The sequence below is a fragment of the Dermacentor andersoni genome, chromosome 5 (assembly GCF_023375885.2).
Source record: "Dermacentor andersoni chromosome 5, qqDerAnde1_hic_scaffold, whole genome shotgun sequence".
NCBI classification, from domain to species: Eukaryota; Metazoa; Arthropoda; class Arachnida; order Ixodida; family Ixodidae; genus Dermacentor; species Dermacentor andersoni.
In genome coordinates this window covers 152,098,672-152,125,948 of record NC_092818.1, presented here as the reverse complement: position 1 = coordinate 152,125,948, position 27,277 = coordinate 152,098,672, and the positions used below count along the sequence as shown (strand labels likewise).

Below are 27,277 nucleotides of genomic sequence, written 5' to 3'. Positions count from 1 at the left end.
GGAATAGTTCTCTTGCTGTTCGTCTTAAGCGCCCTCCTTCTACAAGTCTACCAGGAAGGACAGCAAAAAGAGCTGCGCCTCCTCACGTGCCGTTGTTTCTGCTGCTTCTGCGTCCGTTCCGTGCTGCCAAACGAGCTGGAAGAGGAGCCCTTCCCCTCCTTTCATACCGTGGGGGGCCTTTGCTACCGCTACTTCCTGCCTTAGCTTCGACCGATGTGTTTGCTTTACGGTGCCCCAGAGTACTGCGTCATGCTGTCGCCCGCTTTGTCCGCGCTCTCCTTGGGCGCTTTTGTTCTTGGCACTTTTTTCCCACTTCTCTGGTTGGAAGCCCAACGTAAGAGCCGCCGCTTTTCATCTCTCGCCCACGTTTACCAGCCCCCCCCCCCCACCCCCACTTTCCTTTCAGCCATTCTGGACTCATCCCCCTTATGACGAGACCCGTTCTCTTTTCCCTTTTCACGGAGCTCTCCCTCTATGTCTTCGTATAGCTTGCGAACGCGTGTCTTCTGAGAACCGACGACCCGAATGGGGTGGGAAGGATGCAAAGACAACGAAGGCCGTTGAGGCTGATTTGCCGACAGAGCGTTTTCGCGTTCTCGCCGCGTGCTCTTGCTCCAGCACTTTGCTTTTATGAAGCTGTGAGTTTGTTTTTGTTTTACGAAAGCGCCAGAGTAAAAGTGTTTATGTCGACACGCCTGTTTGGGGTTGGTGGGATTTTGAAGCTTGTTCTTAACTTTGCTCGATTTGCGAATATAAAAAGAACCTAACGCTAGCGACCCATGGCAACGCGGAAATTGAGAAGAAATCGACTCTTAAATATTTAAGAGTTCGTTCCGACAGAGCTAGCCATCTACAGAAACAAAGAATACCTCGCTGGCTTCGGAACAAACATAAAATGCAGAGGATAGAACACACATGGCTCGCATGAACGGCAGATGACACAGGTTTTCTACTGGTAGACGTTCTATTACGTTACATTTAACTCATTCAGTAGTTCACCAGCAACTTTTTGTTTCGGTAAATGAAGTACAAGACAATACGCTTAAATTATTATTATATATAAGGCTTCACACCCGTAGTTGCTTAAAGCATTTCGGGGAAACTGGCGCCCACGCGGAAGGATTAGAAAAAGAGTTGCATAATTTTGTCCCATTGCTATACGTTTCACACGGAGTAGCCTGCCACTTCAAACCCAAAGAATGTGAGTATGCTAACACTGTCGCTAGCTGTAGTCCACATGGTAATACTGTGCAGCAACTTGAGAGGCCGGATGGTAAATGTAGATTGAATGGTGTAGCGCTGCGTTTTACTATTCTCCGAAATATTCCACGTAACTAGCCAGGTGGTTATAGCGAGTAGGAGGAGTCCCTTTGAATCAGTCACTCTTCACAACCTGGCAAAATTGCGCTGCGTTTTATGGGCGAGTACCACGGCTTCCTGTCAAGGTTATCATATGTACGGATGCAAGGAAAAGTGATCCGGCAGACAAAAGTTGAAAAACAAACAAACAAAATAAAATAGAATGTCCAGTACCCTGTATTTGCAAATTAATTTAGTAAGAAATTGCTACTTCTGTCAGCACTACAGCCTAATGATGCACATTGTCCTAGTTCTTTTGTGCCTCTTCCGATAACGCAATAGGCAGCTTATAAAATGCACATTACTTGACAGCTGTCATCGCCTTCACCTCCTCTTCAGATGAATTGTTACAGCTGCCTTCCGTCAGCATCATAACTATAGCTTCTCAATACTTCTGCCTTGCGCTTCCCCATCACCGCTTGGATTTCGCTTCGTTTTCTTACACTTCCCGCATGTTTTTGCAAGGAGTAGTAACTCCTCAGAGCGTGCACAGGCGATCATAAGCTCCATCTATTATCGACAGACTGCTGGTCATGAATTAGAGAGCATGCGAGTTGGCTTTCTGGTATCGGCAATACAGTACACAACTTTATTACCTTTATTTTATCTTCAGTTCTGGTGGTGCATGACTAGCACCAATTTTCTGCAACATTTCTAACATAACATATTACTTTTTTACATTGTGCTTGAGGCCATATTGATTACTTTTGTAATTGTCACTCCGAGACTGCGTTAATTGGCTAGGTGAGTATAAAACCATGTGATGAAAGGAACGACCCAGATCTGGCCAACGTCATTTTTCTTTGCCAAACATTTCTCGAGTGCACAGACATGATGACCATTACCAAAGGCAGCAGTCGCTTTCAAGTGACCAATAAATAGTTTCTCACTATAATTAGTTACACTATTTCAGCGATTCATTTGGTGTCGACGAAAGCGTGCAGGGGTGCCGAACTCGAAGACAACTGCTAAAGCTGGCTTCGCCAAACTATGAGCAACTTAAAGGAGAAGCCCTCTTCTTCGGTACTCGGGGAAGGGGTAAGAGGATGAAGAGGAAGAAACGAAAACAAGAAGAAGGGGTAGCCACCTGCCCAGCCAAGCGGGATATAAGGTGATACGAAGGGCTAACAGGAGCACATAACCAAAGAAACGAAGGTAGATGCGGGAGAGAAACGACGGAGGGCGGGGAAAATTCAGCAGGATCCGGCACTATGTTCTCGCGCAGCCGTCACGCGGCGCGTGCCACGGTCCTGTCGCTTTCGCACTGCTCGAGCCGGCCCTCCTTCTCACTCTCACGCGTCCAGCGGCGACCGACAACGGTCGCGCATCCAGACGATGCCCGACGCATCGCCGCTTCCTCTTCGTTCATCGTCTCCTCTAAGCCACAAGTCAAGCGGAAGCAATCGATGGCAGGAGACCCTCCCCCCATGGGGAAGGGGAGAGAGGGTCAGAGGTAGTTAATTGCCAGTTCCGTGCCTGTAAGCAGAGTAATTTACTCCCGAACCTCTTCTTTCACGCACACCTACTCTCGCTCACCTCCCTAGTCCTCGCTGCAGCCAGCTTTACGGATGCGCGCATCGCGTAGGTGCGCGAGAAACACGTTTGTTTATAAGCGAGGGTGGCTCGAGGAACTTTTCTTTCTCGTTCCGAGAAAGGGCCCCTGAGGGGAGCGACAACTGCAGCTGAGCCACATTTTCTGTTTTCTTTTGCTTTCTTTTGTATGTTGCTCTTTCGCTCTCCTTGGCGTGATTCCTTTAGCTCGCATGAACTGTTTCTTTTCGGTAATTCCGGAGTGCTGGCTGACGACCCAGCGCGAGCTTAAGTACCGCTAGAGCCTAGCGCCGCATAACGGCGTCCCGAAGAATTAAGTCCAGCTGTGGCTCGCCTCGAAGCCTGGCACGGGCTCACCCGCTATACCGCTCCGCGCGTACTGTTAGAGGTCTCGCGAGAAAGGACGAGAAGGGTAATATGGAGAAACAAGGGCGAAGACGAAGGGGAACCTCGAACTACCCCCACGCGGCGCCTCTATTAGTTACCAGCTCGGCGTCGTTAACCCCCGCAGCCTAAAGAAACTCGTAAAATAAGCGAAGCCACTGATGATCGTGCCCCGAGCGCGGCATTCACCGAGAAGGAGCACTCAGTCGCAGCCGCGACAGCACCGTGGTTCGCGGTCGACCCCGAGGCGATGAGGGAAAAAAAAAACGTAATATTAATGCAACGCTCATTCACAGCGTTAGTGGGTGCACTTGAACTTTCTTTTCTCGGCATACTTATTCAGATATTTACAAGTGGGCAATGTGATGCCAGCTAAAGACTCTTCAAGTTCGTTTCACTTAATCTGCGCGAACTATGTTTGGGCGCGAATGCAGATTTTAAAGACGTCTAGACACTCAGTAAAATTGTGTTGGGGTCGTTAACTTCAATCTGTTCAGCGCGTGGTGTGCGCGGGTGTGTAATAAATGTATTTGAGAAAGAAGAGGCCTCTGCGCTGGGAAACGCACTCGTTGTACTTTAGAAAAGGCTTTATGTTATTTGTTTGATAAACGTTGCCATGCGCAATGAAGCAGTGGTCGCGTTTCAGAAAACGGCTCATACTAACTTGGAGGTCGCGGCCTCCTATAATTTTGGCTGGAGAGAAGCCTTTTTAATGTGTACATTAAGTACAGCTTCCGCTAAGCTTGAACAGCTTCTATAGCTAGCCACTCGTCTTTCTTCTCTTACCTGCATTTTTTTTTTGTCTTATCATGATCCCTAGTAATTGAGTAGGATAGTTTTCTGGGCGCGTTGTCATTCCATCCTAGAGGCAAGCAGCGCATATAAACTTAATACGACCGCTAGGATAATGTGATAGCTAGCGAGGGCACGTGTTCCATGACAGTAAATTAATAAAAAGTTGGTCCTGTTCAGTTTTCATAAGTTTCTTGTCGATTTTTATCACTGAAATTAAATAGACAAAATAATCATGGAAGAGAACTGGTAATTTTATTTCGTTATCTGTTATCTGATGGTTACAAATCAACAGATTACTTACAAGTGTTCCATCAAAAGTATGTCTTCCAATCCTGGCTATAATATATACAAATTATTTGATGAAGCAAATGCTGCGGTTCCGCTCTACGAGGCTCATTTCCCGTCCAATTCGTTCCGAATACTCTTCTGGTGTCCTCACTGCACATCGTGCTTGGGCTAACGTCAGTGGACAAAACGTGCTGTGCGGGCATAAATATTTTCACGCCTAAAAGCATCTTTACGTCATTCTCTCATATGCTGCTGGAAACAAGCATATAATAATAATGTAATAACAGAAACAAGCAGGATCATTTAGCCCGCCGCAGGAAGCGCCTTCATTTTGTTCAGTAAGGGTAGGCAGGTCTGTGTAACACTTAGCCCTGGGCTAAGCGTTATCTTATTGTTACGATAAATATGTATGTAGGAGAGCCTGGATTATTTGTGAGTTCGGCTACTCGTTCCCGCGTAGTCAAACAGTACATTTCAAAGTTAGGCCCCTGCATGGGGGCACGCTAAAGATCCCCTGGTGGTCATAATTAATCGGGAGTCCTCCACTACGGCGTGCCTGATAATTAAATCGTATTTGTGACACGTAAAACCACAGAATTCATTCATTCATTCGTTTCAAAGTTAGGCCGGCTCAAACACTCTTATAATAATTATATTACCTCTAATTTTTAGCCAAATTTACTTCCTAAATTCAGAATTAAGTAATGATCATCTCCCTGTAACAGCTTACTTAACAACCTATGTTACAATGCCATTAGTTGACAACACTGGGAGGACATCCTCGTAACTGAATAAAGAGAGAGAGAGAGAGACGGAAGCCGTAAGGGAAAGGCCGGGAGGTTAACCAGGCTGAGCCCGGCAGGCTTCACAAGGGCCATTGTACTTGCGTGCAGCACATACAGTGAGATACATTGCGTAGAACTACATGACAGAGCATGCAACAGGGCACGTTCTGCGGAACAAATATTGGGGGGTTTGTTGCAAGGCATTCACTGCTGTGTTCGGATAGCAAAATAAAAAAAAATTAAAGAAAATACAGTTCGAAACGAACTCCCGTAGCGCAAATTGGTGCCAAGTGCTTGGCGGTTGCATTATTTTCCAGGTTTTTCTATTTGTCAATTCTAAAGTCTGTGTGTTTTTTTCCCTCACAGCAATGTTTCTCGTGGTGATATACACAGCAAGTGGTAAAGGCAAACAGTCACAGAAATCATACAGATATAACGTTATTTCGCGCATTTAATTTACCCGTGTCTAAAGCTTTTGTGATTTCAATTCTTGTTCTGTACCTACTCCTTATTAGCATTGGCGCTGGGAGCGAGGCAAGCCCTGTTGACCGCGGTGATCGGCGCCATCCTGATTGTGGCGACGCCAGCTGCGCCAGGCTCCGGAGGCTCCGCAGCAAACAACGTCGAACCGCCAGAAAAGGTACGTGCCTTGCTGCCCGACAGCGTAGCACATCAGATCGTTGACTGCACGTTCGGTTGTCGTCTTGGTCATCTATCCAGAAATGCGGGACACGAGGCACGCGAGACACGTGACCCGCGCTCTCGGTGGGGGTACGCTCTTCTCTGTCGAACTCCAAAAGGCGTCGGAGTTACAGAAGAAAACCCCATCCAGCCCCAAAACTTAGTTATTCATTAGGGTTCGACAAAGAAACGTCCCATTTGGAAACATCTCTAGCGAATTTCAGGCATGTGGTTATAAAACGTTAACTTCCTGGGCAATTTTATTACCTCGATGGATCAACCCTTGAATCTACGAAACTACTCACAAAGCTGTAGCTTTATTGCCATATAGGCTGAAATTAACCGTAGCTGTTCCTAAAAAAAATCAAATTCTTGTTTTTTTAGACAAATTCATTATGTCTTTTTTTTTTTTGCAATTCCCATGTCCAACGATGAACAGAGACGATGTCTAGCGGGTAGTGTTGATGATGCCATGAAAAGACACTTTCCTGTTGTCTTTGCCAGGAGCGAGAATTATCTCTTAATAGAGAAGTAAATTCTGCTTTCGAAAATCTGCTAACTTTCTTTCTGTCCCATTAGCGGCGCCTTGCACGAACGAAAATAATAATGAATTTAAGAACGCGTTCTTAAATGTTCCCTAGACAACTCCTAGTCCACACTAGAACGCGTTCTTGAATTCGTTATTATTTGCGTTATTAAATGTTCATGCAAGCTGTCCTAAGTGTCTTACTCCTAATGAAAATCACAAATGAAAATCGCGACTGAAAAAAGCACCTCTCTTCAGTTCAAAAGTCGTCTGCGAGCAAAGGACGACACACTTGACCTGTGTGTCATTCATGAACTCTGCGACTGCTGTCACAGTGCATAAACGTTAGATTGCCTTAAAGGGATACTGGGTCGTACTTGCTGCGCCAGCACAGGTGTGCAGCACCGCGCAGCACGCATATCATGCGGGCCCATGTACCATGGGGTCAAGCGATAGCAGGGTCAGGAAGGCCCTCTGTTATCCGCCAATAGAAATTATTCTGCATTTTATTTACGTTTCGAAGAGCGGACAGTTATTAGTGATCGTTGTCCATTGCCGTTAAGGCGTTGGGAGCTTTCTGTACTTCAGCACATGACTTCTGACAGCTGGCTTCGCACTTTCAAAGTGGTATCGGCACCGTTTTCTCAGGCTTACGTCATTCTTTGGTTTAGAAACCTCCTTTTCTAAGAAAAAGTGGTGTTTTTAATGTTTTGTAACACTGATATTTGTGTTAGCTAGACTTAACTCTTTTTTTGCCTTTCGTGTGAATTCGAAGCCCTTTGGTTTGGTTTCATAACTCCATCCATAATCTTACAATAAAAGCATCCTAGCCAATCGAAAGCTTTAATGAAGGAAAGTGTTCGCCCGCATCAGCTCGCTGTAAAACATTGTTACGAAGCGATTTGAGGAAGACGCCAGTGCAAAATACCTTGTGGTCCCTTCCCGTGGCGAGTCATTTAAAGGCTCGTTAGGTAATTGGGGTGCGAAGCGTTTGCGGAGGAAATAAAGCTGCGAGCTGGTTCTATGAGCCAGAGAAAGTCCGGCCATAACTTGGCGGTCACTACTACGCTTATCGCTCGGTCCCCGTTGGAGCAAATGTGGGCGTGGTAACCTCATCGAAGACCTTTGTAAACACATCAAGAATAGCAAACTTCTTGGGACATTGGAAGTTGGTGGGGTAGGTAAGGGCATGACTTGTTTTCCTACAGGCATTGTATAGGTATAGTGGTCGCCTTTTCTCCTAAGCCTCTTTTGCGCAGCGCACCTTCTTCCATGTTCCAAGAATTTCTACCATTACTGACATTTATGGCGTAATACAACAGGAATGGATAGTTATGACACAGCACCTACGTCTCTATCATTCTCTGTGATATTGTGATTTAAACCTAACAAATCGCCGTACTAGCAGGGCTAAACCTATAGATAGAAGGATTTGCGTAGCTATATAGCATCGCTATATGATCCGGATCCGGATCACGCGTATCCGGATCATGAGACTAAAATAATCAGAAGAATAAGAATGGGCTGGGGTGCGTTTGGCAGGCATTCTCAGATCATGAACAGCAGGTTGCCATTATCGCTCAGGAGAAAAGTATATAACAAATGTGTCTTACCAGTACTCCCGTACGGGGCAGAAACCTGGAGGCTTACGAAAAGGGTTCTACTTAAATTGAGGACGACGCAATGAGCTATGGAAAGAAGAATGATGGGTGTAACATTAAAAGATAAGAAAAGAACAGATTGGGTGAGGGAACAAATGCGAGGTAATGACATCTTAGTTGAAATCAAGAAGAAGAAATGGGCATGGGCAGGACATGTAATGAGGAGGGAAGATAACCGATGGTCATTACGGGTTACGGACTGGATTCCAAGGGAATGGAAGTGTAGCAGGGGGCGGCAGAAATTTAGGTGGGCGGATAAGATTAAGAAGTTTGCAGGGATAACATGGCCACAATTAGTACATGACGGGGGTAGTTGGAGAAGTATGGGAGTTGCCTTTGCCCTCCAGTGGGCGTAACCAGGCTGATGATGATGATGATGATGACGATGATGATGATGGTGATGGTGATGATGATGATGGCATCGCGTGGAAAGGTTGGAAGGACGTGCTCTACGTTAATTCGTATCACTTATAGGTATGTTTGCTAAGGCGCTATCAATGACGAGCTTACGGAAATAAAAATGACGATTAAGGCAAAAAAGTGGTAAAAAGAAAAACAAAGAGAAAGTATAGCTTTATCAAGCTCTGACACTTCTGGCTGCCACTGACGGAAATAGAAACCAGCGGTTACAGCCAGCCGATATACATAAAAGGTGTGCTTTTGATCGCATTCAGTGCGGTCGGTGCGGTTCTGAGACGTCTTTTGTTTACCCAAGCTTTAAGTTCACAGCAAGATTATGTGTGGCCACGAAAAGAACACGAGTTACCACAGAAGCTGTCAGATAGGCATGCTCCTTTGCAACGAACTTGAGTTTCATTATATTTTACATAATTTCTCAGATGTTATCGAAGAAAGAGTTACAATGTTAAGCCCACAAGAATAACCAAACACGGTGCGTAGTTTCTATAAAAGGCACGGCACAACGTTTTTTAACGGTCCAGGCAAGAGACGTGGAGCACCGATCGCCTACGCTACCCTGCCTACCTTTGTGCTCATCCAAAATACGGAAAGGAATGCAGTACATCTGAATATGTATACCTTACCATGTTGAACGCCAAAAGTGGGCCATGCTTGAAAACTGACCAAGTGGGACATATATAGTGTCCGCTAAAGTTGTTCGACTGAAGATGAGGGCTTCAACAATACGGAGAAAACCACCTGTTTCAACGGGCAGCAACATCACAGCAGCCGTATCGCCACTTTGAAAGTTTGGAAAGATCGGCATTCTGAGAGCGAGATACAAGCAGTAAAGTGCCAGGAGCACAAACTGCATAATAACTAGAGAAGAAAAAAGAAAGCAAACATGAATGGGAAAAGTATATCGTTGCGTAAAAATGCGTTTTTCACTCTTATCACTCTACGCTACGCCTAACCAAACGCTCTATGCGCTAGCCAAAGTAGGCTTGATGGTGGCCACTACAAATCGAGTGGATCGTATCGTGCAAGAGATCTCAAAGCTCCAGCTGCAGTGGGATCAGTGCAATTACTGAATGGAAGTTGAAACCGCGAATGCTTGCCTGTGAGACAGCTAAATGGCCACAGCGCGCTGGCGTTGTTCAGGCTACCTATGATCTAGAACTCCAAGTTACGTCAGTTATGTAGAACGTTCTGAACGAAATATATAAGTATACCAATACAAGGCGACTTTTATTTCACAGACGTGCGAAATACGGCCGAGGCGGCCCAGGTGCACTGGGTCTACGTTAAATATCCCCAAGTTGTCGAAAATAATCTGGAGTCTCCCACTACGGCATGCGTCTTAATCAGGTCTTGGTTTTGGCACGTAAAACACAAGAATTTAATCATAATTTGACACGTAATCTCATGCTCAGCGCACCAACGCCATATCAATGCTGCGGTGGGTAATCTACTCTTTCAAGGAAGATGCCAGCGCGCGCAAACCGATGTGCAAACACATTTCAGACTCGAAATCAGACAAGGCGCCAAGAAAAAATTCCAAGACGCATGCTTATTCGAGCATAGAATCAGTGAATTAATTGTCGTTCACCACTGCGTAAGGCCACAGACGCGTGCGCGCGCATCTTCGCGTGCGTGCGTGTGTGCCTGCGCTTAGTAGGTTTAGCCGCTGTCGTTTAGTGTGAGCCTAACAATTTAGTATTTGCAAAAACATGTTAAAAGCATTATTTTAGATATTGTTGGACATGGGCCAAGGGTGTCGGAGGCGCCACAAGGAAAATGACGGCTTAGCCGCTGAAGCTTAATTTGATATTATACACACTTGGTGAGTATTGATCAGTCTCGAAAATGCAGCCCAAGGTCTCTGTGCCAGCGAGGAGAGAAGTGTCAAATAATGAGAGTCATGCTACAGATAAAAGCATCTTCACAACCGTGCATTGCAAACCTCATTACCGTGTGGCCGTGGTACAGAAAAGTTTTCTATGGCCCAAACAATGAAATCTTCCTGACCTCACTAAGGGATTCTTCATTGCGGTGAGGCCGCCTCATGTCGCGCTGAAAACTTCCTTACTGGGGGGCCCTCACTGAAGGCTTCCTTGGTGCTTCTTCAGCGTAAGGTAGCTCCGAAGTTACCTTCATGCGTCCTTACGCCGCGCCTGGCCCTGAACGAGCGCTTCACCTCAATGCTGGCCCACATCACCTTTGCACACGCGTACGCGCTGCCACCGGCCTGCGCTGAAACGCGAGCACGGTCCCAGGCGTCAGCGTTCGTTTCAGTCGCACGTTCGGCATAAGTGGTGCTTCACGACGTCGGCTTGCCAATGTTGCTGGCACACATCAAATTGTTGTGCTCGACTGTTCTGGTTTCCCACGTTGACTAAGCAAAACTGGAAGAAAGCGTCCACGCATCTTTATATTAGCAGTTCAATTGAAAAATTAAGTAACCATCCAACTATTCCTTTATTGAATAAAAAGAAGTATTTGCGTAAAGATTATAAGGGATGCTTATAAGGGATGAACCGTTCCTCACGTGAGGGCGGGTGATGGGAGCTTTCACAGTAGGCTCGCTTCCTCCATCGGTAATTCGCTGTAAGGAGGCCTCACGTAAGGTAAGGAAGCGGCCGAAGCAAAGGAAGGTTTCACTGTTTGGGCCTATATGGATGCTTGCTAGTTTAGACGCATTTAGGCTAAACAAAATCACGAGGCCTCGGTACTTTCGTGAAGAATGCCGCGATAAAATCTGCATCAGAGCCAGTATCACAAAACAGTGTGTAGGCTGCAGGAGTTCATGAGAATAGGTGCCATCCAATTATGATACCTGCGGCAGCATTCATATTCACAGGCCAACGACGAGTAGTTCTTACGAACTAAATGGTTCCTTAACGGTGTCCCGAGTTCGAAGGTGTGGCTGCAGTATTTAAGTAATTTAAATTTTAATAAATAAACACGAACACATGACTGCGTTGGTGTTAGAATTAGGAACACATGTGCTGAAACGTTCATCTGAAGCCATTTGACTACAAATGCCAGCCAATGACTTTTTCTCGCTACCCAAACAGGTGCACGGCTGTGTTGTTTGCAATGGCCAACAACTACCAACAACCTTTCTTTTCTTTTTTGTTTTACTTTTTTGTTACTGTGGGATTGCCTAAGCCGTATTTTTCGTTTATTTATTCGCGAGCTTCGTTTTTGCTCGATCACTACATTTTCACAGCCATACACGCCAGAGATTGCTGAAAAGTATCTGACTATGCCTATACTAGCTGTATACAATAAAATGCCTTTATAACGAAATGCTCAGTGCCTCCGAAGTTATTCGTTGCAAAGGTCACTTCGTTAAAAAGGTCGCATGCCGCACACATCACAATAGAACCGAGATAGAATTTTTCCTTCGTTATACAGGTAATTTTGTTCTAGAGGCGTTTGTTGTAGAAGCACTTCACCGTATACAACATATCACACTCTGTCATACGCGGTGTTATAACCATTCAATGGCTGATAATGTGCGAACTCTTGTTTAGATGCATGAGTCACGGGTATTAAAGCTGTATAGTCGTGAGTTATCGCTTGTGTTTTGTGGTCTTCTGTGCTGTGGCCTGCTTTGCTCTAGACCTACCGTGGTTGCTTAGTGGCTATGGTATTGGGTTGCTAAGCACGAGATCACGGGATCAAATCCCGGCCACGACGGCCGCGTTTCAATGGGGGCGAAGTACGAAAACACCCATGTACTTAGATTTAGGTGCACGCTAATGAACCTCAGGGGGTCCAAATTATTCCGGAGTCCTCAACTACGGCGCGCCTCCTAATCAGATCGTGGTTTTAGCACCTAAAACCCCATAATTCTTTTTTTGCTTTGCTCTCGTCCGCACTGTTTAGGTAATGATGCTTGTCACCTCACTGTGGTGTTTTCAGTTGTTGCACTCACTGGGTTAAATATCCTTGTACCTAACACATGGCACAAAACGAAGGCAACTCGACAGTTGAATTAATGCCTCGACTGCAGTGCCACCAGCTTGCAAATGCACGTTTGTAGCAAGCTAGTGTTATCAGCGCTGTTTAATTTTGCACTGCAGTGATTTCAGAAAAACCACCATGTCGAGAGAAAATCTCACCACTGTTATTGAGAACATAGCGCTTAGGTGACACGGTAAATGAAGAACAAGGACGGATGCTAACGTTCTAACTGTATCAAATCAACTAGCCCAAAAGTCTGTACTCGTAAGCAGTGGTAGCCAGGTTGGGAGGGGCTCATGGGGCTTCAGACCCCCCTCCCCCCTTCCGCAAATTTCTTTTCGTGCATTCATGCACAGCCGACCAAAACAACCCTCGGCGCCGGAAATCATTCTCGATTTTTTCTAGAATGCATTTTCCATGCTCGAAAAGACATTTCGGCGTGGACATTGTGAACTCGGCCTCGATTTCGTGGCGACGCCCGTGCACCTTTAGTCACATAACGCAAGGAGCCCCATGCAAGCCCAAATTTTCAAAGGCGTTTTGAGGGCGAGCGGGCTCGTCGCGGCATCTCACGGAGGCCGCAGAATCTGCGGAGCACATGCATTTCAATTCTGAAATTTTATGGGCATAAAGTTCTCATAAACTTCTGATGCGAACGGTACATTGACATTTCCAAAGTCGTACTTTAGATTTTCAATTCTCGAACCTTGCGGGTTTAATGTCTTATAAACATTTGACCTCAAAGGTGCATTGACTTTTCTAAAGTCATACATCGGACCATACAACGAGACAAGCCACATCAACGCACTATCAGACAGCCTGACGAAGCATGCAGTGAGGTCTGATGAGACGAAGCGTTGTGGCGGTTCATTTATGCAAAAGAATATAATACATACAAAAGAATATCAAAAATTTTCACCTGCGCCAAAGCATCCATGTCAAGACACTAAAGCCAGCAAAGGTAACTACATTCTTATTTATTTTTGCTAAGTTGACTTTTATTCGCCAGCACACATTGAGCCCCTTCAATTTTCTTGTTCTCGCTACCCGTTGGCTGGAGCTCAAGCATTTTTCTCGTGTTGCCCCGATCACCGTGAGGCGCACTTCGGTGTGCGTTCGCTTTTCTCTGGCCAAGTGGATTTTCGCGTGGCAGAGTTTTGAACGCTTTTGGGCTAGCAGACAAGAAAGGGAACAATGGTTGCTCGCCACCATCACTGAGGGGACTCGCCTGATTGCAACACGTTCGTTTTAGGTCATCACCTTCCCTTAGATGTTATCACAACTTCTCCGGAAAGTCTTTTGTCTCGCCGGTGTAGGATATCGAGAAGTATGCGTATGGTTCTCTGTGGACCAGGCGTCTCACGTTTTCTTCGTATTGCTTTGGAGCCACATCATGTGCCCAAAGTAGGCATTCGATTGTGCCCAACAGGCTTTCCTTAGCGTTTCTTTAATTTTTTTTTTTATTTCAGTGCCCCCGCCTCACGAAAGAAAAAAATACATTGTTGCGACGCACCGCATTGTCGCATGGCGAAAGTTCAATTTTGTTACTTCTTTTGCGGGAAGTAATGGGCGACAGGACTCTTCAATCGCTGGATAGTCTGATTATATTATGGCGTTAGCAAGTATATGGACACTTCAGGCGCATTCCTGCCGTCGCCGTCATGTTCTATATAAAGTCCAAGGGCAATAACATTGTCACCGCGCGCCGCATGCTGTATGCGCGAGTGAAAGCGTAGGGGTAGGTGGGGATGGGTGAGACGGCGATAGTGGCTCGGTCTTGTATGCGCAAGGGAGAAAAGCGGGGAGGAGGCGCGCCGCCTTCCGTCACGCGCGATGCATCGGGGGGAGTGGATGGAGGAGGTGGGGCGGGCCTTAGGATTCGGTGATCTGTGAATCTGATTGTGCAGCATGCTTATTTGCCTTGTTTGACGCATTATATACAGTGACTTTTGCTTAGATAGGTAGACTGGCTTAATTCTTTGCTGAATAGAGTGCCCAATTCAGTGGCAGGGTTGCGTATAATTTCTGATGGAGCGGACATACCTGACGCGAAGTTGGCCGACTGTTTTAATAATTATTTCGCTAATCCACCTAAATGCAGCGTGAATGACAACGCATGCCGTTTCACTACAACGAACTGTGTGCATTTAATTATTTTGCATCCCACAAACACTTCATAAGTAATTTTACTGTTCTCCGCACTAAATAATAGCAACTCCTGCGATGCTGATAACATTAAAATAAAGCCTGTGAAATTTGTAATAGATATAATCGCTCCAGTACTAGCCCATATTTATAATATGTGCCTTTCTACCGGTGTGTTCCCGTATAAAATGCAAATGGCAAAAGTAGTTGCACTGTTCAAGAAAGGTGACAAAACTTCCTTATCTAATTATAGACTTGTGTCTATTCTCCCCATCTTTTCTAAGTGTACGGAAAAAATTATTTTTTGCAGAATATCAGACTTTTTTGACAATCACAACTAGATAACTAAGCATGAGTACACTAAGCAGATATCAACAAGCTGTACATACTGCAAAAGAAGGCTCTTCGACCTATTTGTAATAAACCATACGATTTCCCAGCAGCTTATTTATTTCATAAACTTAAGACACTGAAAAAACATGCCCTTTTAAAGTATTGTTTACTGCTTGCATAAACTACATTATTTTTATGGCTAACTTGAAGCTAAACGAAACTCCATACAGTACAAGTAATCTTGGTACTGGCACGTACCAAAATCGCGCACAAACTATTCATCATAAATGCTGTGGTCCATGCTATCTGGGTTATTACATGACCTTATTGTTAATGAAATTGATATTGCGACTTGTTCTCCCCTGATATTCTTGATTTTTTTTCTTTCATATGTGAGTTGTAGAATGCCTATACGCTTATAAAGTGCAGTGAGATTTTGTGGGTTTTTTGCTTGCTTGCTCACATCTTACTTTTGTTGTTCTCGCTTTTCTTTTTTCTTATTCGCTTGATTTGCGATGCGTATATATGCATGATATGTTGTAGTGCTCGAATATATAATTAAGTACTTGGGAAAACTGTATTTCCGCTCTGCTGCTCCTTTTTTTTTCTTGTTTGAAGGGTATTTGGGGCTGGTCAAGCTGCTACGAGCAGAATTTTCCCCCCTTTACCCCCGCAAGGCTGCATTTAGTTTTTGTGGAAATAAAGCATACATACATACATACATACATACATACATACATACATACATACATACATACATACATACATACATACATACATACATACATACATACATACATACATACATACATACATATTTAAATATCTTGTTGCGAAGTCTTGTGTATACATGCAGTGAACTTTGTTTCAGGGACACTTGTTTGCCCTTTATCAAACGTTATCTTCGCATTCGTACATTCCATTGTATCTTTGTATTTCTAATCTATATCTTGCAAAACTCTTGCTTTATATATGTGCTCTTTGTTGTGGCTATAATTTCGGTGCAATTACTCGCAATACACGATTGGTGACAGCTGCTCCTGCGCAATACAATTTAACGAAGGACAGCGTCATTGAGATTTTTCCTTGGCCTTTGCATACGACAAAAATGTAAACAAGGTTCTTAAAGGACACAGTTTTGTTAAAATATTTGTCCTCAACTCGTTCATTTCGTGGCCTTTACGTTTTTCACATCAGTGTCATGCACTGTTTTGCTGGTTTCGAACTGATGTAGCTACAAAGTTCGTGTGATATTTTCTTTACTTATTAAATAGACGGAAAACATGGAGGCATTGATATCAGTTATTTGCGGCACAATTTTTGGGACATAAGAATGTAGTCTTTTATGCAAAAATACATATTTTACTCCTCTTTACAGTGCGTTCGATTGCAGCATCCTTGGCTATGGTAATGCAGCTATTATTTATGTATTTGATCCCTCGACAAATTTCGGAAGAAGGAGGCCGAGCTGCAACGTGAGCATTGCAGCTCACGTTGCAGCTCCCCCCCTCCCCCTACCCCCTCCCCGAACGAAATTCCTGGCTACGCCACTGGTCAGGACTACTGTCGCGAACATAAATGTGCGGCACAGGCTATGCGCTATTAAATAAGCTGCGTGCGCCACAATAAAGCACTGCTCGTCTCTTCCGCTGTTGAGCCTGTGCTAATGAGATGAGTTCCGAAGCTTATGAAACAAAGCACGAAAGGTCAACAATGTCAGCAAACAAACCAGCTAATTAAATAGCACGCGTTGAAATTAGGCTTCATGCCCCTGTCAGCTCTCTCACCGGCAAAACCATTACCGCGCATTATAAGTGACCTGGAAAGAGTGTTTACACGAGGGCGCCACGCGTGCACTGTTTATTTTCTCGTTTCTTTTGTTTTTCGTTTTTGCACTGCCTTTGTGTGCTTCTCGCGCTATGGATCCATGGATTCAGTTAGCACTGATGCTCCGAGTCAGTGCAAAATAAAACTACGCGTGAGACCACAGGCGCCCAGGCTGACGCGTTTTCTGCGTCACGTGTGCATGTGCGTGCGTGTGTGTGTGTGTGTGCGTGTATGTGAGTGGGCGTGTGCACGTGCATGCGTGCGTATGTGTGTGCGTGTGTGTGTGCGTGTGTGTGTGTGTGTGTGTGTGTGGGGGCGTGTGTGCGCGTGTGCGGGCGTTTGTGTGTGTGTGTGTGTGTGTGTGTGCGTGTGTGTATGCGTGTGTGCGCGTGTGCGTGCGAGTGTGTGCGCGTGTGTGTGTGTGTGTGTGTGTGTGGATGTGTGCATTTGTGTGTGCGTGTGTGTGTGCGTGCGTGTGTGTTTGCGTGTGTTTGTGCATGTGTGCGCGCGTGTGTGTGTGCGTGTGTGTGCGTGCGTGTGCGTGTGTGTGTGTGTGTGTGAGCGTGCGTGTGTGTCTGTGTGTGCGTGTGTGTGTGTGTGTGTGTGTATTTGTGTGTTTGTGAAAGAGAGAAAATGAGGGAGATACGGAAAAATATTGAGAGACAATTACTAGAGATGGGTGAATATTAACTTTTTCGAATGCGAATTGAATACGAATAAGTATCGAATATCTATTAGCCAAACGCAAATGTATGTGTTTACAGCAGGAATACTTATTTCGGTATAATTGGAATCCACGCCTGTGCAAGAAAGACAGATAACTGTCAGGGACAAAGGATCAGTTGTATAGACAAGATAACTAATCACTGTAAAAAAGGAAAAAAAAGCTCCCCCCATGCCTAGGTTTGCACCAATAGGAATGTGGAGAGCCACAAAAAAAAAAAAAAAAACATTCTGGCTGCACCACTGTCCTTAGTTACTCAGCACTGGGTGACGGGAAAGTGAAGTGAAAGATTGTTCGGGATAATCCTTACATTGTGCGAAACAGTCGTATCTGCTTCCTCGACAGGTGGTGAATCCCGGCGAGAGTCTGAGTATCCCATGCTTCCTGGAGACACCTGGTGGCAGCGTGCAGTGGATGCGCAATGGCCATCCCGTTGTGCTGGACGTGGGCTCGAGCGGCGCCGGCGGCGTTAGCCGTCGCCAGTGGAACATCTCGCGGGACGGCACCGCCGCGCTCACCATCACGCAGGTGACGCGAGCCGACGACGGCCTGTGGGAGTGCCGAGAGTTTGCCGACGACGACTCCGTCAGGAGGGTGACCAAGGTGCTCAAGCTGGTCGTCACAGGTGCGCTCTCTATAACGCTGCATTTTATTTATTTATTTATTATTTACATTACCCCTAAGGGCCCTCACGCGAGGGTATTACATGGGGGGGGGGGGGCAAAAACATGAAATATACACAAGAAATAAAAGTACATCAAATAAACACACACAAGGGACATAAAATAAATAGATATGAACAAGGGGTATATGCACTTAGTCATGAAAACACAAGAACATTTTACATAATATGTTAATATGTGCATACAACAATAAGTAATAACTAATCTGCTACCACTAACCGTTTTCTTGCAACAAAGTTTGGAAAGATGGTAAGTTAGCTTCAGTAGCTATGCGTGATGGTAGGTTATTCCATTCTATTATTCTGCGAGGAATAAATGATTTTGCTAGAGCGATTAGCGGCACATTTGCGTTTTACTTTGTTAGCGTGATCACGGCGCGGGAAAACTGCAGGGGGTGGTGAAAAGAAGTCATCGTGAAGCGTGGAATGGTGATAAAGTTTATGAAATAAGGTTAGGCGAGCAAACTAGGCGTCGACGTGATAGTGATTCCAACTCGGCACGTTGTTTTAACGATGTGACGCTGGTTAAGCGTGAATAATCGGAAAAGATGAAGCGAACGGCACGGTTTTGCAGAGATTCAATGTTGTTGATTGTGTATGCTTGATCGGGATCCCATATGGCAGAAGCATATTCAATTTTTGGGCGGATCAGCGTGATATAAGCAAGTTTTTTTTAAGTGTGAAGGTGCGTGCTTGAGGTTACGCTTAAGAAGACCGAGTGCTCGGTTAGCTGATGCTAAGATGGTGTTAATATGGTAGTGCCAAGTTAAGTCAGACTGAAGATGAATGCCAAGATACTTGTAAGTTGGCGCAAGTTCTACTCTAGCATTATTGAGAAAGTAGGTGGTAGCAAGTCGAGTGAAATGGTTGGTAAATGACATTAGCTTGGTTTTAGACGTATTTAAAGACATTAACCACGAGGAGCACAACGCGGTCACCGCATCAAGATCAGTTTGTAAGGAAAGTCGGTCAGCGTCATTACTAATATTATGATATATAACACAATCATCTGCGAATAATCGAATTCGAGATGAGACACATTTGGGTAGCTCATTAATAAAAATTAAGAAAAGTAGGGGACCCAGGACGCTTCCCTGGGGGACTCCAGATGTTAAAGGAACAGAAGAAGAGTTACAGCCATTAGCACAGGTAAATTGTTGTCTGTTGGAGAGAAAATCTTTAATCCATGCAAGAACGTTTGGGTGAATATTTAAGTGTGTTAATTTGTTTAGAAGCCTGTGATGAGGAACGCGATCAAAAGCTTTAGAGAAGTCAAGAAACACTGCGTTAACTTGGAATCCTTCGTTAAATGCGGAAAATATATCGTTAGTAAATCCGGCGAGCTGAGTATCTCATGAATAACCCCTGCGAAAACCGTGCTGGTACTTGAAGATGATATGGTCTTCTAGGTAGTTGATGACTTGTGTATGTATGACGTGCTCGAGAAGTTTACATATGTTGCTAGTTAATGAGATAGGACGATAGTTAAGTGGGACAGAGCGATCACCCGATTTAAATATTGGTATTCCTTTAGCTACTCGCCAGTCATGAGGAATAATGCCAGATGATAATGATTGTGAAAACAGGGCTGGTAACACTTGAAAAATGTTTACAGAAGTGTTTTTAAGTACCTTATTATTGAAACCAAGGTGATCAGTGCTAGTAGTAGTTTTGAGGTTATTCAACAGGGCAAGAATACCAGATTCACTGATGACAATTTCTGACATGGAAATGTTAAGCAATGGCTCTAATATAGGCGAAGAAGTTATATCTTCATTGGTGAACGCTGATGAAAATGCATCGTTCAGAAGCTGTGAACACTCAGTTTCAGTGACTGGTTGTCCGTCAGCATTAATTAGTACTATATCAGGATAGGAACTCGGATTGATAATGCGCCAGAATCTATGAGAATTATTGGTTAACATAGTAGACAGGTCGTGACTGAAGAAATTACGACGGGTTGTTCTAAGCAGGGACTGATACTCTTTATCGCAAGTCTTGTACTTGTTCCATGATGACAGGAGACGTGCGGTCATTGCCTCGCGGTACAAACGTTTTTTCTTATTATTAAGACGACGAAGACGGTGTGTGAACCAAGGTGAATTTTTATGATGTCGGATCGCGATGATTGGCACATACTTATCAACAAGGTGAGACAAGGTGGTTTTGAACGACAGCCAGTTTAGTTCAATTGAGCGTGATAAACACCGAGCCAGGAAGTTCTCAGAGAAGGTGTGTAGTTCCGAGTTAATCATCTCAAAATTCGCGCGATTGTAGGAATGAATTCGCTTAATGGTAGTTCTCTTTTCAGTAAATGGATGCGTGATGCACCCGGTGATAATGTCGTGATCGGATAAACCATTTAAAGGCAGTATACCAGAAAGAACGTCCGGGTTATTTGTTAGGACAAGATCAAGGATATTTGCTGTGGTAGCGGAACGACGGGTAGGGCTAGTAATAAGTTGAGCAAGAGAAAAATCTAAGCAGGAATGAAGAAAGGTGTGGACTTCTTTATAACTGGAATTAACACAGAGAGTGGGCCATTGAATGCTTGGAAAATTAAAATCGCCAAATATGAGGAAAACAGAGTTAGGAAAACGCACATGTAAGTCGCTGAGTATTCCATGGAATTCACCCGAGAATCCATCAGACATATCGCGCGGCCGGTAGAAAGCACCAATAATAACATCAGTAACTTCGAATTTACACCATATCAATACACATTCGAGGAAAGTATCAACAGCGAGGGGAACAGATAATAATTGTTTCTTTGTGGCTATAAGGACACCTCCTCCTTTTCTATTTTTCCTGTCACACCGGAAAAAGGAAAATTCAGATTCACTGAGAAGAATGTAATCATCCGGAACGGTATCGTCCAGCCAAGTTTCAGTCAATACTAGAAGTGAAGCGCACGTAGAATCTACGAGCGAAGAAAGGGCGACTGTTTTGGAAAGAACACTTCTAATGTTTGTGAACAGGAAATTGGTATTATTCTTTAAATTAGGACACACATTAGGCAAAAATGACGTAGTCTCTGAAGATGACTTATCAGTCGGCACATGTCATACTGTGGTGGTTTGACGAACTGGCTCAGCACCGCGGCTACTCGCGACATCCCACACATAGGTATCGTTATTGATATGCAGCTTGTCGAACGTTAGGCGCACACCTTGTTTTTTAATTGATCGAGAGAACTGCAGAAGTTTCCGGCGTTTATCACGAACGGCTTGGGAATAGTCGTGTCCTATGCTGAAACCTGTGTCCCTCAGCTTGCTGCCTTTACTTAAAATAGCCTCAAGTTCTTTGTCGTTGAAGAACTTAGCTATAATGGGGCGTTTTTTCACAGTTGAAAAACGGCTCACACGGTGTGCCCTAGCAATGGAAGTTACAATGACACCAAGCTTATCACGGCAGAACTCATGCACAAGTCGCTCTGAACTTTCCCAGCTTTCGGATTCGTTAGTATCGGTAACACCATAAAACAAAACATTTGATCTACGCGAATGGCTTTCTAGGTTATAAATTTTGTTAATGATGCTAGAAAAGCCACTGTCGAGAGCCGTTGGGGCATGAACAGGTGAAGCAGATTCTAATTTGTTTTCCAGTTCCTGCACACGTTTGGTTAGGCTTTCGAGGTCTGTTTTGAGTTCTGCGTGCATATTTAGAACTTTCATTATTGATTCGAGAAGACTGGCTTCAAGACGCTTCACAGCCTCGGCCACACCATCTAACTTCTCTTCTTGAGCCTTTGTCATAGGTCCAGGGTTTTCCTCAACATCCCCACTCAAAAGCAACAGTCGCAAAACATAAACAAGAGCAGTGCAAGACCGTTTGAAATCGTTGGGTGGCCACGACACAGCCAGAAGGCAAACATAAACTGAACTTGCTGGCGGCCGATTTATGTACAGCGCTCATTCGAGCCCGAGCGGTCATCAGTAGTTAGGACATATGAGCCCACTACCACAGGTTACTCATGGCCCAGATGTACCTTTATGATGTTAGGTTGAAGGGACGGGGCCATTAGCAGGAGACAGGAAAGGCAGTTACGGAGATCAAAAATGGGATAGGCGCATGTGTAAATCAGTCTTTCTTATTGAAGGAGCCTGCATGTGTTTTGAATCTCCATCTATATGGTATGACCAGATGTGATTATATACGAAACCGATATAATCGCCTTACTGGATTTGAAGTCGCTGGGCATGCTGGTCTTCAATTCGAATGTATTCATTTCTAATGTTCGTTACTGTGGTGTAGTCTTCACCTTCCGCAGAATATCATCTATGAAGTCCGAGGTTTATAAATGAAAGTCCAAATCCTAGCTTAAAGGGACACTAAAGTGAAAAATGATTCCTTTTGCATCAGTAAATTACCGTTCTACAACACCAAAAACACCACTCTTACAACGATAAGACGTTTGGTAAGCCAGAAAAAGCGCAAGAACGAAATACGGGTGGCGACGCCTACTTAAGTTCCCGCAGCTGGGGGCTGTGACGTCTTGGATATTGATGGCATCTTCTAAGGCCTACTAATTGTATATAGCGGTACAGATTGGCTACATTGTGTTCTAAAGGAACCAAATATCAAACATGGCACGTTCAGCCAACGTGGCCCAAAGGCGAAAACAAACTTTGGAATGCCTGACATCACGCTGACGTACCGGCGCTGGGGTTTCGGCGCGAAATTCAAATACTGATACTTGGACCTTCATTTTCTCATCGAATAATCAACCTATCTTTTTGAAATGACTGCCTGCAGGGTCCTCAAAGAATGATTCATTAGTCTAAACTGATTTATTGTATCGCTTTAGTGTCCCTTTAAGAAAGTACGCTGATTCCACCTTAGTCAGGACGTCCGAAGTCCCATTACGTTAAATCGGTCATTCGCTGAAATCGTGGGACGTTTTCTCGAACGATCCCTTTCGGCGATACTATCGCTTTCGCGTGGCATAGTACTCAAGCAGCCAATCGGTTTATCTGGCTTTAATCAACCAGCCAATAAGCGCACATTGAAAGTAATATCGCCGAAAGCGACCATCCGAGAATGCGTCTCCAGAGCTTTTAAATGCCTGCGTACTGTGTTGTTAATGGCGCCCTGAAACACTTTATATCGATGTCGAGAAATGTATTTGATGTAAAACTAGACTGTTTCAGAAATAATTTGCAGCAAACAAGCACTTCACTACGTTCAGCAGCAACGGAGTTGTCGGCAATCGAAGATAACATTTGATCCCGTTCGGGGTGCTCCGGCTCCTTCTTTAATGCCTTGTACTGCGAAGGCTATTGCGGAGTGGCGTGTGCCCACAATGCTCAGCCTACTGAGCGTCAATGTGGCCCCCAGATCGATCAATCAATCAATCAATCAATCAATCAATCAATCAATCAATCAATCAATCAATCAATCAATCAATCAATCAATCAATCAATCAATCAATCAATCAATCAATCAATTTCCCTGACAGAAAAAATGCATGGATAAATTTAAAGGAGGTCCCAGAGCACCAGGCTGCATGGGGACCTACTGTCAGGAAGTTATGTTATGGAAGGAAATTATAGCTCTAATATGATTTTGATGTTCATGTATATAGACGCCGCTATTTCTGATCTTGTCGCATACGACGCGTCAAGCACGGTTGTCCTCAGCGAGCCGCAGTGCGCAAAGCGAGCGGATTCGTTGCGGCACACCGCGGCGGCCGCGATATCCACACTATGTAGCCGACCTCAGCAACTACGTGCAACTATAGTGCGTAGCGCATCGCTTGCTTTGTGCACGACTGGGCTGGAGTGTGCCGTGCTGTTTGGTGCAGACCAGTTTTGTCCATCACCAGCTTGACCAACGGATAGCAGCCACATCCACCTTGGGCATTTTGAAGCGCAGTCAATAGGTCAATGCAGTTGAAGTCTGGCACTGCGTTTTACCAAGAGCGATCAGGTGCGAGCACACACTGGCAAGTGTACATGTGATCTGACCTTAATTATTGCGTGCTTCGAGGCTAGTTGAGGTTGAGTGTTCAAAACGAACCAATATTACCGAGGCCTAATGGTTATATACAACATTGATAAGCAGGGCATCCAAAGTTTATTAACGGCGCTGCCGCGGCCGACCGTGAGCAAATGATGGTCGGCCTCTTCCGTAAGTTCGTAATTCTTATCAAAACTCGAGAGCAGATTTTCGATTACTTCAGCGTGTTTAAACCGCCTCAATAAATATACACAGTAACACTATAGGAAGACGCTGACTGTTCCAACTACCCTTTTTCATTGATGTCAGCTGTCAGCCAATAGTAGCCGTCTATGGAAATCTTGCATAAGACAACATATGCGATCCGCCGGTATCTACGAAATGTGTGAGGAGATGGCCTCGTTTGAAAGGAGTGTGTTTGAGAATTATGTGATTTCGCGTTCCGCTTGTGAGCTCTACTGGCCGCGTATGACTACAAAATTTTGCTGAGTTGTTCGGCGGAGCGTATGCTATTGGCGGATTGCGTTTTTTCACCAAGCCCGAGGGGTGGTTCAGGGCTCCCTTAAGAAACACTATATCCAAAATTTAAGCAAAAATCACTTGATGAATTGGTATTCAGAAGAAAAAAAATTATGCAGTTTCCACGTACTTTGAGAATTGATGTAAGCGAAGCTTTCTGTGGAGGTAAATGCTTTGAGTGACGATAATTAGCGGCGATGAAGACAGCGAAAGCTTAATTCTTCAACGTTTATTCTAATACGAGAGTGGTGAGTCGATGTTAAACATTACCTTGCGGCACCACTGCTGTTTGTCTCCGTAGTGCACAGAACACACAGGGAGAGGTGTTTGCCTGAGGCGTTGTTGTGCGCCATATTTATAACCTCTGAGAGGGTTGAGCATTGTAATTTCCTAACATGGCACATCGCATAGTGGCAGAAGAATCTTGAATTGGATAATGGGGTATGTACATGCCAAAACCACAATCGACTTATGAGGCACGCCGTAGTGACGGACTCCAGATTAATTTTGACACCGTGACGTCCTCCAACGTATCCCAAAATCTAAGTGCACGTGCGTCTTCTATTTCGCCCCCGTCGAAATGGAGCTGCCGCGGTCGGGATCAAATCCGCAACATCGAGCAATGCCATAGCCGCAAAGCTACCGCAGTTGGCACAGAAGTGTTGATTTGACGTGCGACCGCTTCCTTAGTGTCGCCGAGACCCTGCGGTGCGCTTTAATTAATTCGGCTGTGCTTCTGCACGCCCTGCGTAAGTTGTCCGTTTGACATATTTGCAAGGTGTTTATTTTTCAGAAATAGCAGAAACGTACTGTACCGTACCCTGAACTTAAGTTTATCCAGTTTCCCTGCAAGCGCTGTCACCTTTTCCCCCTCCCCCTCTCCCTTGTATGGGAACTGCCTCTTCTCCCCCTTCTCCCTAAAGCTTTAGTTAGGTCCCCTCTGGACTGGCACGTTAGTAAAAAGGTAAGCCCTGCAGTTTATGCAATGCTTTTGAGGGGGGGGGGGGGGGGTCACATATGATCACAGCTTTCAAGAGGCTAATGTGGCGACGCCCAGAGAGCTCCAGCAGGCATTGTGCACATTCGACGCGGGGTGGTCCAAACGAGTTGCTGGCATCGCCTTTCCTCTCGGTCTCGCTCCTGTCCTGTATACACACGCTCTGAAGCACCTCCCGACGTGGTGTGCCAGACAGCAGCAACAGCAGCAGCAGTGAGAAAGTCGAAGGAATAGGCAAAGAAAGCTTCGATTTGAATTTTGCCACCGCTGCAGAGAAGAGCTAAGGAGCTAGGGTTTTGTAAACGCTAAAGCCACGTAGACCTGTCGTACATGTGACACTACCACTGTGACGATACATAGCCTACAGCTTGTGTAACCAAGCATTGATTATCGAAAGGTACGAGCCTATATTCAAAACTGTATTCAAAACTAATCTCAAATGTAATCTAGCGAATTTTGCTGCACTTGCGAGAAACTCACTGAGCAGCCTATGAATAAGGGTGTACCTGGTGCTCCCTCTGTGTCACTCTCGAACTCAAAATTAAGGAACTCCACTATTGAGATTATCGTTTGAGCACGGGGAAATCGCACACGAACGACGTCTGCTCTTCCTTTTTTTTCATTTCTCGGTGAAGACTCCGTTGACCAGGCGATAGGCAAAGATGACCCGGTGTTACGTAAAGCAGTAACTTCACACAGGCACGAAAATTAAATGCGGTGATCGATGACGCCCGTATATATGTCACTCGAAAGAAGACAGTCCGAAATCGGAGCCTTGCATCTCGATTTTCGGTGACACAACTATTTCTCGCAGTCTTAGTGCATTCTCGTGTTCCTTTTCAAGTGGCGTCGTATATACTGACCCCAAGCGAACTGGAAAGGGTGGCCCATCATCTCCAAGGACAGTCGCGGAAAGTGGGCAAGAGACAAGCGCTCCGACTTAATTGGATCAAGATATCGAGGAGTATATTCGGCAGCGCGGGAAGCAGGAAACTCGAGAGTACGTTTGCTCTGTCAGTAATCGAATGGCGCAAATGCGCGCTGCAGCTCCGATTCTGGTTCGGTTGACAGTCGTCTTCTCTCCGTCAGCCGCCTTGTGTGTTTTTCCTCCGCCGAGCGCGTGTGCCGAGCCCAATGGATTTGGAAGTCAGAGCTCTCGGACGAACAAAGCAAGCAATAAAGTAGGAAAACGAGAAAAATAAAGCACCGAGAGCGCGTCTGATTGGGAAGAGCCGGAGATAAATTAAACCCCACGGCCGCCCCACTTGTCCCTTTTGTTTGCTTTCCGAAGAGAAACCCAAGAAGTTCTCTTGCGCGCACTTGAAAGGAGAGATCGGAAAGCGCGCTCCATTGTGTTCTGTGCGCACGAGAGAGAGACAGAACGTCTTTTGTTGGAATCATGGCCGCCGTCGCGCAGACCCAGGCAGGGTCTAAATGCCGGTGTTCGAAGGGAAATCTTTAAAACGACATGCAAGTTCGAGGGAGTCTTTCGAAGGCAGTGAACTTTTCAGTGCGCAACAACGTTGGGCCAATTTCTGAAATTGGGCAATGGGGCGGGTTTAGAGTTGGGCGGAGAAAATTGCTGACCTGTGTTAGTCGCGTATGGAGGTAACTCCTGAAGAAATACCTTAGGACAGCTTCGTCCATCAACGTTGTCGCACGAGTGAAAATTGTTCTTTTCTTAATTGGTT

The 27,277-nt window shown here is 45.1% G+C and overlaps 1 protein-coding gene across 3 annotated transcripts in view; it reads left to right on the top strand.

Moving 5' to 3' along the window:
* The window catches only part of LOC126531404 (cell adhesion molecule 3-like), a 486,943-nt gene that overhangs the window by 440,684 nt on the left and 18,982 nt on the right, over positions 1 to 27,277 (top strand). For all 3 annotated transcript variants that reach the window (XM_055071147.2, XM_055071148.2, XM_050178917.3), the window contains 2 exons: positions 5,678 to 5,802; positions 17,776 to 18,055. In XM_055071147.2, coding sequence (XP_054927122.1) covers positions 5,678 to 5,802; positions 17,776 to 18,055 — 405 coding nt within the window. The remainder of the gene's footprint in view (positions 1 to 5,677; positions 5,803 to 17,775; positions 18,056 to 27,277) is intronic.